General features: G+C 35.8%; 1 protein-coding gene across 1 annotated transcript in view; it reads left to right on the top strand.

Moving 5' to 3' along the window:
* Window positions 1-17,198, top strand: part of PTPRD (protein tyrosine phosphatase receptor type D) — a 413,276-nt gene that overhangs the window by 94,978 nt on the left and 301,100 nt on the right. Inside the window, exon 3 of the mRNA XM_077748273.1 lies at window positions 3,030-3,171. Coding sequence (XP_077604399.1) covers window positions 3,030-3,171 — 142 coding nt within the window. The remainder of the gene's footprint in view (window positions 1-3,029; window positions 3,172-17,198) is intronic.

The following is a 17,198-nucleotide window of genomic DNA, read 5'->3' as shown; positions in this document are numbered from 1 at the left end:
CTCACATCCTCCCACAACCAAGTCTAGAATATGAGTGAAAGCTTCTGATGCTATCAGCTCTTACTGAATTACGTGCTTGTCCTTGGACAAGGTTGTATATGGACAGCTGGATAGTACAGGCCAACCAATTTAACTTAATCTGAACCTACCTCTGTTGCTGGGAATGAGGTTAATTTCATCCAACCTCATGGCTTCGGAATAAGAGGACAATGTCTACCCATAGGGAATTAAGATGCCTATTACAAGGAAGAAGGGGAATGGATACTGGGCAGCCAATGAAGTTGTCCACTACACCTGACACCTGTGTTTTACAAGTACCAGAAGCTAAAATGAGAAATTAGCTTCAGTGTGTTAGTCTAAGCACTACTCTGGAAGAACATACCCAATCAGGTTGATATTGCAGTTAAACTTGTTGAACAAATTACTCAGGAAAGCTCAGTGAGTTAAAGATAATGAAGCATAACCCAGCTATTTTTTGGGTGTTTTTAAGGAGAATAATGGTACAGAAATTTGTAGAGAAAAATTGGAAGAATCACACAATATTATGCCTGAGATTTACGACCTAAAGAGGAGAGCTTGATTCTTAGAGAATACAAAGACCTCCAAACTGCCCCAAATTATAAAACTCACTTTCTTTTACCTGAGTTTCTGACATACTCCATAGGCTTATATGCAGTTCGGCAAATTAAAGGCCATTTCTAGTTAAAAGAAACATAGCAAGTACAAAATTCAGAACATTTTCCACCAGTTTTCACAGAGCAGTAAATAGCCCAGATGCATAAAGGGTATAATTAATTATACCGGCAAAGTTTGAAACATACACTCTGGTTTATAAGTGATAAATGTAGAATTATATTTATTTGAAAATCAAATGTCTACAGTGATTTAAACATAAAAAAATCATAATCTTTGAGAAATAGTTCTTATGTAGAAAATGATGTGTGTCTATGTGATCTTTAGTACATTTTTTAGTTTAAATGAAATTGAATTTTTTGATAAAAAGCAGTTTGACATCATACTTACTGTTGACAGTAGCTTCTTGACAAAATATTACAATCAAGATTTAATTATAATAGTAAACATTCCAAAGCATGAGCTCTGCTCATTATGTAATTCCTAATGAGAGTTATATAAACACAGCCAAAGAAAGTTAATTATTTTTACATGGAGCACTTACAGCAAATAGTGTTGAGTCTTGGGTTGAGAATCTTTAAAACCTGGACTAGTGTATATACATGTTTTAGTTTTGCTACTTTATAAAGTCTATGAGAACTCTACATGAGCTCTCTTCTTCTATCTCCAGTGGCTAATACAATGTCTTGCCTAGAATAGGTGCACAATTGATATTGGATATTAAAGAAGGTTTTCAAATTGGAAATCACAACTCTAGCTCAATCTGTAGTTTATTGTTTTGTTGTTGAAAACGGGTTGATCTAACTCTAGGAAATAGTTCAGAAATGTAACCATACAGTAAAACAATTAATCAAAGGTGATTAAGAGAGTAGATTCTGAGGCTTCTCGTCATAGGAAGAAAACATTTTTTTTATTTTTTATTGTATCTATTTAAGATGATGGATATTAATTAAACCTATTGTAGTGATCATTTTATATATTTGTAAATTAAAACATCATGTCATATGCCTTAAACGTTAAGCAGTGATGTTTGCCAATTATTTCTCAATAAAACTGGAAAAAATTGAAATTTAAATTGCCATTAAGGATGTTTAAACCTTTCTCTACATTAAGCTGTGAGATGTTTATAAATATATATCTTTTTACTTATGGCACAGTTGGCTATGATTTCAGTAACTATGAAACCTTTTAGTTCCAAGATGCATAGTGGATTTTTTCTAAAATGTATGCTTAATAGAGTTGAAAATAAATCATGATGCATTGAGAAGTGGGACATTTTGGCTATCTTTGTGAATTTAAAACATAAATGGAATGCAGAAAGTACTTGAAGCGAATATATTTTAAAAACATCCAATATCTTTCTTCCATATATTGACATAAACACATTTAAACACAAAATCTGGGATTGAGCATGCCAATAAGTGTATTTATAAGGCAGTCTCAATTCATAATATAGGTACATAAAAGTATTAGACACGGGGAAATGCCAAAAAAAAAACAAAAAACACTAAAACCAGAAAGCACAGCAATTCAGTGAGCAGCTGAAAGAACACAGCACAGTTATAGAGAAGACAAGTAGCAGACTCCACAGTTTTGTATTCATGTTTATCAATATCATCATCATTATCATTTTTTAAGTAGTTCTTGAATTAGCTGACAAATATCTAGGATTGCTAAACCGTTTCAGAGTATAGTCCATAATGATAGTGAATTCAGGCTTACTCTTTAGGACATTAATTTTCTGCCTGGTGAAGCAAGCCTCCATTTTACAGCAAGAATGCCCTAAAAATGCAGAAAACAGTAAGTTAGAACAAATACTGGCATGATCTATGGCAAAATTAATGCATGTCATCAGTCTCTTGGGTTGTGAAAGCCATCTTCTTGGCTGCCTAAGTATTAGATTTATGCAGTTTCTCTTCATGGTTTGCTCATCTATACTGTTCAGGGTGAAACATTTTAAACCAGAAGTGCTCTCTCTGGTGGCACACATTACATCTTCACCTTACAGTCCAGTTATTGAGTGGATCCACATATGCATATGTGCTGTCAAAGACAGAATAATTTGAGAAAGCTATCCATCATAGCAGCAAGTCCCTTGCATAATTAATAGGGTCAAATTGCCCTGGATACACCTACTAGACTGTTTTCATGAGTACACTGTTGATGGTTTTCAGTAGACTTCGCATTTGTAGTTGCATGTTTTTCTTTTTGTTTAGAAGAAGATTCATTAAATTAAGCCAATTATTCTGGTTGGCTACTACGTATCAAAATTCAGTCTTAAAATGCTGCTGTGTTTATTCTGAGCCTAAAAACTGGCTCACCGCTGTATTAAGAGGTTTAGCTGAGAGGTAGACGATTGTAACAACACCTGTGACAGCTATTGTTTCCTCTAATAGGTAATAGAGTTTGACGATGGATCTGGATCAGTTCTCAGAATACAACCCTTACGGACTCCGCGGGATGAGGCCATTTATGAATGTGTGGCCTCGAATAACGTGGGAGAAATAAGTGTATCCACCAGACTCACAGTTTTGCGTGGTAAGAAGCCTGTGTCTTTGTTTAAATTCTGTATCCCTGGTGTTCTTTTGTAGGACCACTAGAAAGATTACGATGTCATAAGAGTTTAATAATAAATGAATTTAAATACAATGTTTATAAGGGTAAAATCTTTAAACTTAGAGTGGGTGCCTTTTCTCATAAGTCTTGAAATAATACTAACCAGGGAGAGAAAAGAGAATCTCAGAGAAGTGCTGATTTCCAATGCCAGATATCATTCATGATTTTTGGCACTGTGCCTGGAAAGGAAACAGGGCATGCTAGTCTTTTGCATGTTAGCATTGCTTGTGTATGGACTTTTTGTACCAAGTTTGGGAACTAATTTCTGCAGATTTGCTTTGATTCTTGCAAAATTAAAGGAGCATCCTCTACCTAAAGTTTAGTTCCTCTTAAACAGAGGAAATGAGAAAAAGAGACACCTTTCTTCTTTATGTCAAAATGTGTTGTTATTTTACTCTTTTATATTTTTTGAACTAACATCTGTTAATGCAAGTGAGTGGAAATAGTGTGTCCCCTTTTGTGTTTTCGGCTATGTGGCTTATGCAGTTTGACTAAAGTACGAGATGACTTCCCAAATTTCCAATACTAGAAAGTGTGCCTACTTTTGTGACTTTCCTTAGAATAGCAGTTGTAGAGAATAAAGGCAAGCGATTAATAAAACTCTGTTTTATATTTCTAAATCAATATTTTGTGTAGAGATAAGAATATCACCTGAATTAGCTTAGCTGGTAGTTGATCTCCTCAAATTAACACTTCTGTGAATTTATCTCTTACTCTCTCTCACACACACTTTTATTTCTTTGTTTATTTTGAACTTCATTTTGATTAATTCCACTACTTATGATAATAGGCTTTCTTAAGATGAAGTTTATTTATTTTGAGGGGGTGGGTTGGAGTGGTAGAGAGAGGGGAGACAGAATACCAAGCAGGCTCCACCTTGTCAGCACAGAGTCTCATGCGGGTCTCAAACTCACAAACTGTGAGATCATTACCTAAGCTGAGATCAAGAATCAGATGCTCAACCAACTGAGCCAGGCACCTCCAAAAATGTTTTAAATAATGTAAATGTCTTGCTAAGTCTGAGGAGAAATATTGACCAACTTAATACAGATCTTTTTTTCTTTCTTTTAAAAAAATGTTTGTTTTTTTTAATTTATTTCTGAGAGAGACAGCGTGATCAGGGGAGGGTCAGAGAGAGAGGGAGAGACAGAATCCGAAACAAGCTCTAGGTTGTGAGCTAAATGTCAACACAGAGCCCAGCGCGAGGCTTGAACCTACAAACTGCGAGATCATGACCTGAGCCGAAGTCAGACGCTTAACTGACTGAGCCACCCAGGTGCCCCAATGCAGATCTCTTAAGTGAATATAATAGAATCCTGCTTAAAACAACTTAAGTCATATTTGAGCTACATTTCTGTCCATTATGACAAGCTACATTGATATTCAATGTTCTCATCCTATAACTATATCTAGATGTTGATAAAATACATCTGAAAATAAAATTAAATGCATGATTAGGCTTGCAAACAATAAAGAAGTTTCCAGGTGCTACAGACAAAGAGAGAATCTCCAGAGAATAGATAATTTATAATCTCATAAGCCAACATAATAACTACAGGACCATATGCTTTAGGGGTGGCATGTTAGCTCTGCAGCACACAGGCCTATGTAATACAAAGTGAAAGTAACAAGAGCTAGATCAGCTTTTTGCATAAAAGTGAGAATTCTAGCGTTACTTCTATGATGCCATCCTCAGAACCCAGAATTGAACTTCAAAACTGGTCAGATACAGTGACTCTCATAGAGCTTGAAATAGGCAACCCTAATAGGTAGTCACCCCACAGAGATGCCCCACAATTCAGGACATACAGCCCTAGATAAGGTCATTCATTCCCAGATGGGCTCAGAACTACCAGTTCTAAAGCATGAAAGCCAGTTTTAACTCATTAAGGACAGTAAGCCAAATCAACAAGAGTAGAAATCATGATCTGATGAAGTACAGATAATGAACCGTATGAATGGGTTTGGAAAGAAATGCATTTAAATATTTGGAAAGGTAATGGAAAGACTAAAATCTCTCAGGCACGAACAAAAAATAAGGGAGAAAAAAGAACAGATGGGATTTAGAAGTCAGGTTTTGGAGGTGGAAGGAATCTTACTATAAACCTATACTACAGAATATATGTACATATGTGAATATCCATATATGTGTTCATATAAAGTTAAATAATAGATCTAAAAATTGTAGAATAACCTTCAGGTGTTCACATCTGAAGCAAACTCAGAGTATTTGTTGATTTTCTTTTGACATTTTAATCTTCATTTCTTCACCTAGTTTAGAACTAATGCTGTTATGCAAAAAGTATATTACAAAGATATAATAAGTAAAATTTATCACAAACCCTTGCAACTCACTTGAATTCACCCCTTAAAAGGAAGCAATGACAGTTATTTGGCTTGACTTCCTCTTCATGCATGTGATAAAGAGATTAACAAAAAAGTGGAGGAAAATACCACTATACTTAGACTTTCACATGGATTTATATTTTCCTACCTCCCAGCTGATGTACTCATCTACTTTTATTCAACTAGCTCTCACATAAAACAAATACACTTGAACATTTTGATATAATCTTAAGTTTCTATGTGAATATCTGTCATATATAAGTGCATTTGTCTGAAAATTTATGATTCTAGTAAAGATAGTTAAAACTTTAAACCTTTTTTTTTAAAGACTATGTTTAGCAGTCTTGGAAATGTTTCATGAGAAAAACTCAAAGGTATTTTGGAAAATGGAAAAGTAGTCTAAACATAACTTAAAATAGAAAACTTTCCCTGTACCCCTGTGGGATGAAATAAATGGGGTTGGGAATTATCTTTGTCTCCTAGGCTTACCTCTTTGTTTAAAATTTCTAAATAACTATTCATAATTCCATTAATGATAGTCTTGAAAAAATATTCCAGTAGCATAATCATATTTGTAGAATATGGGCAAGGTGAACAGTTAATTAAAATGAATGTGAAGAGTTTCCTACTACCATTGATGAGCTTTGTGCTCATTTTAAGTTCACTTGCTTTTGCAAATCACCTTGGCAGATACTCAAGCTCCCTGCTCTGCAGTTGGCTGAGACTGCTATACACTTTCAGTCAGTGGTCCTCATCAGACACCCATTTCATCTACATGGGTCATTTACTTTTTTGCCTACTTTGCTGACAGTGCCAAAAATGTGCCAACTGTCATGATGGGTTTTGTCTAAGTGGACTGGATGGAGATCACTAATTTATTTCACACAGGCTACTAGAGAACCTAATTAATTGGAGATTTAAACATCTGAACTGTGTGGCTAATGCAGAAGACATTGAAATAATACTCTGACCACCCATGTGCATTAAAGGGAGTATTTCAGGAGAAAGTTTCCCTCTGTAGCTCGCTTCAAATTACCCTAGCTCTGAAAAACTGTTTTCATAAGGAACGATAACGATAAGCTCAGGCTGAACATGCCCTGGAATGAGATATTTAGGCAATTACCGTTTATACATTGTGCACTGTAGTTCATAGAAGAAGTGGTAGGAGAATGGGGAGTTGAATGCACTACTTATGGCCTCTAGGTCATATTTTAATTTTTTTGGCTGCTCTGCCTGTGGAAACACAGACAAATTCCAATCCTCTCTTTATACAGTACTTTAGGACACTGAGCATATCTGTCATACACATGTTTTCCCTCCTCAGCAGAACTTTAACTAAAGGCTTCAGATATCACTGAGGGGTTATTAAGGCTTACCTAATTATAGAATTTGAAGGACATTAGATTACAAATTAAGCTTTTAAGGGCACAAGTAGGACCAGAGAGGGTGTTTGAAGAAGGGGATTATTATCCAGATGGATTTAGCTCTTTCTGAATCTTTGGTTCACTGGTCATAATTTCAAACCGGCCAAAGATTATTAGGGGGAAGTCTTGTAGTATAAATTCATGTAATGACAACTGGAATTGAGAATGTTCTCTCAGAATTGAGACTGTTCTCTCAGATACATGTTACCAGCACTGGGTCAGGGAAGATGAGATATTACCAATTTTGCATCTAACTGACTAAATGTCATGTTTCTTGAATTTAGATATTTTTAAGGTAGTAATCAGAAAATACACATATTACTGTCATCCAAAACAGCATGTAATACATTACTTTTTAAAGTTTAGTGGATTATTTTTGGAGACTTGTCCATTCCCAAATATCACTGCCCCCCCCAAAATACCACCAGCACTACCACAACAAAACAGGATATAATATATAACATTGTTGCTCTTACCTACTTAAAGGAGACTAGCTTTTTCATACAACACAAATACACTAAAATTACTGTCTTAAAAATGTTAGTTAAACAAATATGAGACAACTTAATTACCTGCTTTTGCGGATATATTTTATGAAGCAATGCTTAATATTTACTCCACACAAATGTGTTATATGTTATGAATGTCCACCATCAAGACATGAGACAAAATACAAAGTTCTCAAGTCTTGATCAAAGGTAATTTGAGTTCCAAATCTAGCTTTGTCCCAAGGTAGCTGTGGCATCTTGAGCAGATGTGTTAACTTCCCCACTTCCTGTTCTTTTTACTCCCCTTTCTCCTCTTCTACCCCCACTGCTTCCTCTTCCTCCTCTTCCTTTTCCTTCTCCTCCTCCTTCCTCATTATTATTACTGTTAAAATTTTTTATCTTCCCGTGCACAGAGAAGGCAAATACATTGGACTAGGATCACTCAGATCTCTTTTCTCTAGCTTTCTAGATTCAGCAACATGCCTATTTCACAATCTGGTTCTTGCAAGATGGAAAAAATGTGCTCCCTGAAGGTGACTGTTACTGAGATAGTAAAATACACAGTGAGCAGTTGCATGAGACAGAGAAAGCATTTCATTGGGAAATGGAGAGAAATGTTTGCATAATATGTCGGTTTAAAAAATGTAAGCCATTATGGCAGTTGTTAAAAAAAAAAAAACTTTTACAATCTTTCAGGGAGAAAGCAGTCGCCTCTCTCCACCATTGTGCAGTACCCTGTGATCAGAATTAGCATGTTCATTACAGTCTCATTTTATTAATGCCTCTTTTTGAAGATGAACACAGTTGTCCCTGCTGTGAAAATGGTACTTTGCTGTTTATGTTATAAAGTGGTCTCTGCTGGGGATCCAGGCTAGGAACATTAAAGAACAAAGCACAGCTGCTTGACTGTCACACAAAAGGATTTTTATGAAAGACAGAAACAAAAGGAAGGGTGGCCAACACAGAACAAACTTGCTGACAATTATGGTACTGAGTGAAGATTACTTGAAAAGGCTTATAAAATAGTTGAGTAGTTGGAATAAATTGACAACAACATGATAAAGCCTTCCTGTGTACTCCACTTCCTTGCGGAAAAGAGGAGGTGGTGGGCAGAGCCATGTAAATAAACAGAAACTTCTGACGTTTGGTCATGTGGTCCTGAGTACTTATAAATAGCTGTTCTTTACATGTTAGTGTTCACCAAGGCAGGAGCCCATGCGCATAGGTCCGTGGGAGACTGTTGTAAGGAGAGACATTAAAACTAATAATATTTGGGAAAAAGAGCATTTGTGAGCTGAGGATTTTTCCTGTTTCTTTGTGGTCAGTCTTTTAAGGACTACTGGGTTGGTGATGCATGTTGGTTTCTTTGAATCATTATCACTAGTTTTTCCACACTGGGATTATGTCTTTTTTTTAATCTTTTTAATGTTTTATTTATTTTTGAGAGAGAGAAACAGAGAGAGAGACAGCGTGAGCAGGGAAGGGTCAGAGAGAGAGGGAGATACAGAATCTGAAGCAGTTTCCAGGCTCTGAGCTAGCTGTCAGCAGAGAGCCCGATGCAGAGCTTGAACCCATGAACTGTGATCATGACCTGATCCAAAGTCGGACACATAATGGACTAAGCCACCCAGGTGCCCCTCACACTGGGATTATGTCTTAAAGGACTCAGAGCGAACGAGTGCACTTGTAAATCATTGCATTTAAGTGAGAACATTTTTTTTCTTTTGGCTTCATATTATTTTTAACTATTTTAAAATGAATACTAAGTCATATGAGTATTTACTATCGATTTGCTGTTAATGGCACTATAGAAATGTCCAACTGGGAGGGAATTTAGTGTTTAGCTAGCCTAACCTCTTATTTTTGGTGTAAGAAACCAAGATCTAGAGAGTTTGGAATGATTTTTTTTCTTCGTCATGCAGCTAAGATTTTCTTTGGGTTTTACCCGGTCAAAACTAAGCCCTGCTGTATTATGATGTGACAATGTACTGTAGTCCTTAGGTTATTTGCTTTCAATGTAGTTATAAAAGATATTTTCTTGGAAGAACAATGTTCTTTCAGCTGATCAGCTACAGACAAACATAACATAAATGACAATAGTACTAACGTGCCATGGATGTGCAAAGTGTGGATAAGCCCTACCTTGATGATGCATCATGGGAGGGAAGAGGCCTCTGAATTGCGGCTTAAAGAAGATAGGATTTTATCAGGCAGAACTAATGTAAGAAAATATTAGGGATGGAGAAAAGCTTCATGAACATAGTTGCATAGATGAGAAATTATTAAATATTTGGCAGTGGATAGGAGTGGTATATTAGGATTCTCCAGAAAAATAGAATATAAAGAGATTTATTACAAGGAGTTGGCTCATGTTTTTAAGAAGACTTACAACTCCCAAGATCTGCAGGGTGAGTCGGTAAATTGGAGGCCCAGGAGCTGATGTTGCTCTAAAGGTTGGCAGACTTGAGACTCAGGAAGAGCCAAGGTTTCAGGATGAGTCTGAAGATAGGAATAAACTACTGTCCCTTTTGGAAGGCAATTAAGCAGGAGGAATTTTCTTACTGTGAAGTGGGTCATCATCCTTTTTACTCTATTCAGAACTTCAACTGATTGCATCATATCCACTCACATTGGGATAGGCAATCTGCTTTACTGGGACTATTGATTTAAATGTTAATCTTATCCAAACACCCTTACTGTAATATCTGGAATAAGCTTTGGCCAGATATCTGGGCATCTTATGGCCCATTCTAGTTGACATATGAAATTTACCATCATAGGTCGATATAAATAATAAATAGGTCAGAGTAGAGTAGAAGTAAAAAAAATAAGTAATTATAGAAGAAAATGAGGTTGATACATACTTCATTGGCTAAAGAGAGCAAACTACACAAGTGAGAAATCATGTGACTAAGTGAGCATAAACTGTCTCTATGTGTAGAAACTTGGAAAGAGGTTTACTAAAAAACTTGAATTAATACAATTCATACTCCTTTATACATAGTTGATGTTTATACTTTAAAACTGGATATTTGGTTGACTTTCACTGATAACATTTGAACAATTTTTTAAAAAATCAGTTTACTGGCTTTCAAAATTAGTTTTATTTTAAGCTACTACATAAGATGTAGTTTTAAAAGTTGTGCATGCAGAGGCACCTGGGTGGCTCAGTCGGTTGAGTGTCTGACTTCAGCTCAGGTCATGATCTCAAGGTTTGTGGGTTGGAGCCCCGCATCCCGCGGGGCTGTCTGTGCTGACAGCTCAGAGCCTGGAGCCTGTCTTCAGATTCTGTGTCTCCCTCTTTCTCTGACCCTCCCCTGCTCATGTTCTCTCTCTCTCTCTCTCTCTCTCAAAAATAAATAAAACATTTTTAAAAAATTTTTAAAAGTTGTGCATGCATAATTTATTGGGATTTAGGTCATACATCTACTAAATGTTCCATCTAGGGTTTAATTGTCAAAATTTTAAACACATATCTCCTTAAAAGAACATGTAACCTGTTTTGTCTTAATAAAAAATAAACAGTAACTTGTGAATTAATGCCACATTAAACACAGGTATGATGACATACATCTTAATATTCTTAATACATTTTATTTTATTTATTTTTTAATATTTATTTTTGAGAGAGAGACAGAAACAGCATGAGTTGGGGAGGAGCAGACAGAGAGGGAGACACAGAATTTGAAGCAGGCTCGAGGCTCTGAGCTGTTGGCACCAAGCTTGAGGCGGGGCTCAGACCCACCAGCCATGAGATCATGACCTGAGCCAAAGTCAGACACTTAACCGACTGAGGCACCCAAGCACCCCCTTAATATATTTTATTAAACAACAGGACCATTTAAAAACTACATTATCTGTGATCACTTTAAATGAAACTGCTTTAATTTACGTATCAAAACTTTCCATGCCTTATATTTTGTGTATTTAAGGTCTATCTTCCATTCTTAAACTTCATCCTTGCATTAAATACATATTTTCACACAATGAAAAAAATGTTTTTTTCCTAACATTGATGTAGACCATAAATGTGCCTTATTAAATTTTTTCTCATGCTTGAGGATATGTGTGTTCAGATAATAAATTTGATATCAGTTTGGGTTTTCTCAGAAGAGATCGTACATATTTTTAAAGTATAACACCAAAAGAACTGTTTAAAAAATGAAGCTGTTTATTGTGAATGAGATTAGAAAATCGAACAGTTTTTAAGGGCATGCACACTTTGTGTTTGTGTGTGTGTGTGTGTGTGTGTGTGTGTGTTCATTTAATTCCATGGGTATCCACAGATCTGTCATTTATCAGCAACCAGAAAAATCAAATATGGTGGAAAAATGTCACACAATGTTATGGATTTTAATAAAGTTAGTTATGAGTAGTTAGACATTGTATACTTTAGCCAGAAATCTGTTGAGGAGGTATATTTGTGCACATATGTCATGTGTGTGTTCTACAGTCAGTGTTTATATATATAGTATGCATGACTTGTTTAATTTGCTTCATAGCACTTCCCACCATGTGAAATTATACTCAGTTTCTTGAAACTTTTTTTTATGTGCCCCCCACTTTTGTGTATAAGCTCCATTACACTTTTTTTCTGGCCTAGTAATAGTCCTAGCATTTACTGGGCCCCCAACAAACATTTGTGGAATGAAAGTATACATATAAAGAAGGACGAATAGATACGGGTAGGTAAACACATATGTTACAGTAAAAGACCATTTGGACAGGACTTAATCTCACTTTATACATACAGGAAGAAAGTGATCATTATTCCAATGGCCATTATAGGATAGATAGTGAGTTTGAGAACCAGAAAATCAAGGCAGACAGTGAGAAATACAAAGAGAGATAGTTGAAACAGAGGGAACCCCACTATGGAAAGGGAATGTTCTTTGTAGCCAGATAGACATTGGTTTACATAGTCCGTTTCTGATTCTAAGGGGTTAGACACATTACCAAGTCTAAACTTGAATATCTTCATCTTTAGAATGGAGAATAATCCTAACTATGTTTTAGGGTTGTTTTTAAAAATTAATGGCATATATGTGTAAAGCATATGGCACAGTGATTCAAATATAGAAGTTACTGAAAAATGGTCATTTCCTTCCTTCTCCCTTAATTATCCCTTTGAACTGTTTGGTTCAGAATTCTTGTCTACTGCTGAATCCTCAGCATCTAGGATAGTGCCTGGCACATAAGTGATTCAGCAAGTGTTCATTAAATGAATGGATGGCTATTGTGATGGAAAGGGAAGATCAGCAATCCTGGAAAAGAAATTTACTCTGGCTTATAAAACATTGCTTTGTGCAAATGACAGAAAATCAACTTTGCACATGAAAATACGATGATATGAAAATCTGAAACTATGTATTGTGTTACCAAGTTACTTGGAATGACTGAGGGTTATGTACTGGTGCAGTGCTCTTTAATATGCAATACCAAGAATTTTAGCTTCCTTTCTTTTCTCCCCTTACATTTGTGCCTAATGTTGTATTAGCACATATTTGAATAAGGTTCGGAATGCTTGTACATTGGTACCTAATAGTCAATTGTTTGGACTGCCTATGTCAGAGTAGGGTCATACCTAAAATATGACCTTGGTTCTATGACATCTGGACTGCCCTCGGTCAAAGAACAGATAAAAACCTATAATTGTTTCTTGTCTTTAATGTCTGTGAAAATGCAGCATCATTAGTTATATATTTTAGAAAAAGCAAAAATATCTCACACATCATGTCAGTATTTAAAGAGGTAGTGGAAAAGGTTGTTGTTTGTTTACTTTTTGTTTTTGTAGTTTACATGATCTGTGCTACCACCTTTGGCATAGCAGGTGATGAGTTCAGGTTCTGCCAACAGACAGATATGCATTCAAATTCTGACTCTACTATTGCTCTGTGGCTATGTGCAGATTTCTCAGCTTCTCTGAGCCTCATCTTTATCTGTCAAGTGGTGGTAGTAAGAAAATCTAGCACCTAAACTGGAAAGAAGGAATGCAGGAGATGATCCATATAAAGCTTTTTAGCAAAGGGTCAGGCACTCAGTAAATGTGAATATCATTATCCTCACCGGTATTAATACCACCAGTACTATTATTATAATTATCAGTAATTAATTTTACATTATTTGATTAAAGATGACTGCCATACGTGTGAAGCAGATTTTTCTGATGCAGGCAGAACTATCTTTCTAAGCCAAGAAAAATACATAATTTTATAGCTGTTAAGTCAGGCTGCTTTCTCCACTAAATAATAATCCTATTGTCCAGATATATGAGCCATCATTTGACAACTTGGGCGACACAGAGTAGTTGAAATTTGAATGTCATTCAGTTGTAAGTAATTGGGGAGTGTATTTAAAAGAAAAGGAGATGAAGCTTTTCTTTTATCTTCTTTTATCTTTAAAACAGAGTTATCTCCATACTTAGACTGGATATTTCAAGAGGTCAGGGCTTTGTTTTGCTTAAGATTGAGCACACAACATCATGCTTAATGTGTTATAAATTTTAATAAATATTTGTTGACTGAACAAATAACAAGTTTAAATAAGGAAGTTTCTAAATATTTTTTCTTCCAGAACTACTTCATTTAAGGTTTTATTTAAAAAATACCTCAAAAATAACTGATAACTGTATATGCTATTTCCACTTTTAGGATAATCACACAGTGCACAAGAAGAAATTTATATTACTTCATGAATTTATTCATTTGATAATATGGTTCTCCCTTATCCCAGAGATTGTGTTAAGGGTTGGGAATAAAAAGATGAAAAGGACCTTACCACTACCTGCCTTCAAGGAAGCTACAATCTCAACAAGAAACCATAATTTTGGTTAAAATGACAAGGAAATTATACATATAATACTGTGGTTGGGGATAATGAAGTCTATTTTTCGAAGTGTGTTCATTGGAATTCACCTTACACCTTTCTAAGCTAGTACTTGCGTAAGAACTAATGTCTCCTTGAGTATTCCATCAATATGACAGTAAGGTTTGTTGAAATGTAAGATGTGTTTGACACATGAAGCCTCAACTGACAGAAAAATTAAACTCACCTTTTTTTTCTGATGAGGAAAAGTGTTCTGAGAAAAATTATATTTTATTCATAGGATGATTTGGGATATACTTTGCTTGGGTTTTGAGAAAATATGATGCAATAAAAAAAGTAAGTCATTACCTTCAAAGTAATATTCCCATTTGTTTCTCTCCCACCTAATAGTAAAAGGAATTTTTATGGCTACACTTACCATTTTTTATGACTCCTTTTTGCTCTAGGTGGAGATGACAAAGCATACCTAAATATGAAATGATTTTAATAAAATACCTTAAAACATCTTCTCCCTCAGAAGACTTCATTAAACAAAATTGATTTTCATAATAAAATATTTATTTATTAACAAAAGTGGGAGGTTAGGTGTTTTTACCCTTGAGGAAAAGCCATTAGCTTATACTCCAAAACAGGAACATTTGTACATTCGTAGATATGTTGTTTTGTAATGCCTAAGGACTTGGGTTAGAGCCCCATACCCTAAAGGATCTTCTGTTTACACTCTGGTTTTATGCATGTCATTATATCTTATGATGACAGCTCTGAATTTCCAGGTATTGCCCAGCCTGTTGTAAACTGACAAGAAGTGCTATAGCTGACTTACTNGGTACTGGGGGGGTGGGGGGGGGAGCGAAGGGGGAGTTCCATTAATCTTTGCAGCAAAGATGCATTAATAAAGTTAGCACTCGCTGCCTCCACAGCAAATGGAATTCCCTCATCTCAGCTTACAAACAGATAAATCATCCCCTAGGAGAAAGAGTCCACTCTGACCTAAATTATTTTTCACAATAATTTACCACAAACTCACTATAAAGAGCCAAGGAAGATGTTTAATGATAGCCAGAAGGACTGGGGTTTAGGCTTATCTTAATTTCCTATCAACATGTTTAATATATGGCTCTGATAATTTAAAAAGAAACAAAAAACTTCTATGTAGTGTGTTTTAAGCAAGCCTGGCTAACTACATGTGAACAGCATTGATCAAGCTCAGGGGCCATTCTCCTCATCTCCTTCAGTGATAAATCCTTTGGAGACCCTCACCAAACCATTGCTGTTTTAGGGTGCCAGAAAATCTGCTGAGAGTTGTGGAAGGAAAGTGATCTGGCTGGCGTGGAGTTGAAGTAGAGACAGGTTTACCCTGTAGCAAAGGAAGCTTCAGTGTTGAGGCCCCTGCTTGCTTGGTGCCTTTCAAACCTCTGGGACGGCCCTGTAGTATGTTCAATTGATGGTATGTTTTTTTCTAAAATTTGTGAAAGTAATATTTTTGCTTTCATTTTTGTAAAGTAGGTCTAGTCTCTAATATTTTATAAACTTCAGACTTTACAAAATCTGGCTCTGCCACTGAGATAAAACTAGGGGAAAGAAGTTGTCCACGTCAATGAATGGATGTGAGCCTAAGGTAGAAAAGCTAATGTCTTTCTTGACTCACCCTTCGTTGACTGGCACAGAATTAAAAGGATTTGCCTAGTGTTTATAATCCTGAATTCCTAAGTTTATGAAGAATATCTTAGCTTTGTTACGTTCCTGTTCTGTTTAACATAGAATACTCTGTAGTAAATGCAGACTGCTCTCTCCAGTAACAGGTTGTATTAACTGAACTTAATCTGGTAATGCTTTTATTCCTTCATTCTAAAAAGCTGCTTTTTCTATTGCATCTTCTGTCTGAATATCACCACCATGGCCATACTGAAGCAAAATAATCTTTTCCGCAAGACACTACATATTCATAATTTGAATATAATCTAGTTCTAGTGTTTGGTGTCATTAATTACTAATATTTAGCAACTGAATTTCTAAGTTTATTCAGAATGCATATTTTCTTCTCTATAAAAGTAGAGATGATGAAAAGGACAGGAGTGGCTGGGGCTTTTTCCTTAAAGGGTTCATCTATAAAATGAATATTTAAAAGATCTTCAGGGATTAAAAAGATCCCTTTTTCGTTTCTTTTTTTTAAATTTTTTATAGTTTATTTAGTTTTGAGACAGAACACGAGTGGGGGAGGGGCAGAGAGAGAGGGAGACACAGAATCCGAAACAGGCTCCAGGCTCTAAGCTGTCATCACGGTGCCCGACGCGGGGCTCAAACCCAAACTGAGATCATGACCTGAGATGAATTCAGACGTTCAACCGGCTGAGCCACCCAGGCATCCCACAAAAGATCCCTTTTCCAATATTGTATAAATAAATGAATAGAAGAAAAAGATAGAAGATTCCTGCAGAATTAATAATCATGAAGCCTGGAGGTCAGCTTGGGGATGTTATCATTCCCTCTATTAGATCCAGAAAGATCATTAACCCTAAAAGACAAGACTGCCAAGTACTTGACTGGCTACTAAGGAAAGGTCCAAGTTCACAAGGGCCAAAGTTCTGAAGTTGCCTGGCCAAAAATCATAGATATTAAATTTGCATGATTACCAAATAATCTGGCTCCAAATACTTTTCTCTATTCACTACTTCATGTTGCTCTGTGATGCTGTATTACAAAGGGTACAGTTGAGTATGAAGTATCATGGGTGAGTATTAAGGACTGATTTTTTTGGATCCCATTATAAGAATTAGAAAGTGTGAAAAAAGTCTTAATGGTAGTAAGAGGGGCCACTGGGCTGGTTGTTAGGGACATTTAGTCATCAATCTTGAGTTTCTGCTTA

Source organism: Crocuta crocuta, unplaced genomic scaffold, assembly GCF_008692635.1.
Source record: "Crocuta crocuta isolate KB4526 unplaced genomic scaffold, BGI_CrCroc_1.0 scaffold199, whole genome shotgun sequence".
NCBI lineage: Eukaryota > Metazoa > Chordata > Mammalia > Carnivora > Hyaenidae > Crocuta > Crocuta crocuta.
This window is presented reverse-complemented; position numbering and strand designations above follow the sequence as displayed.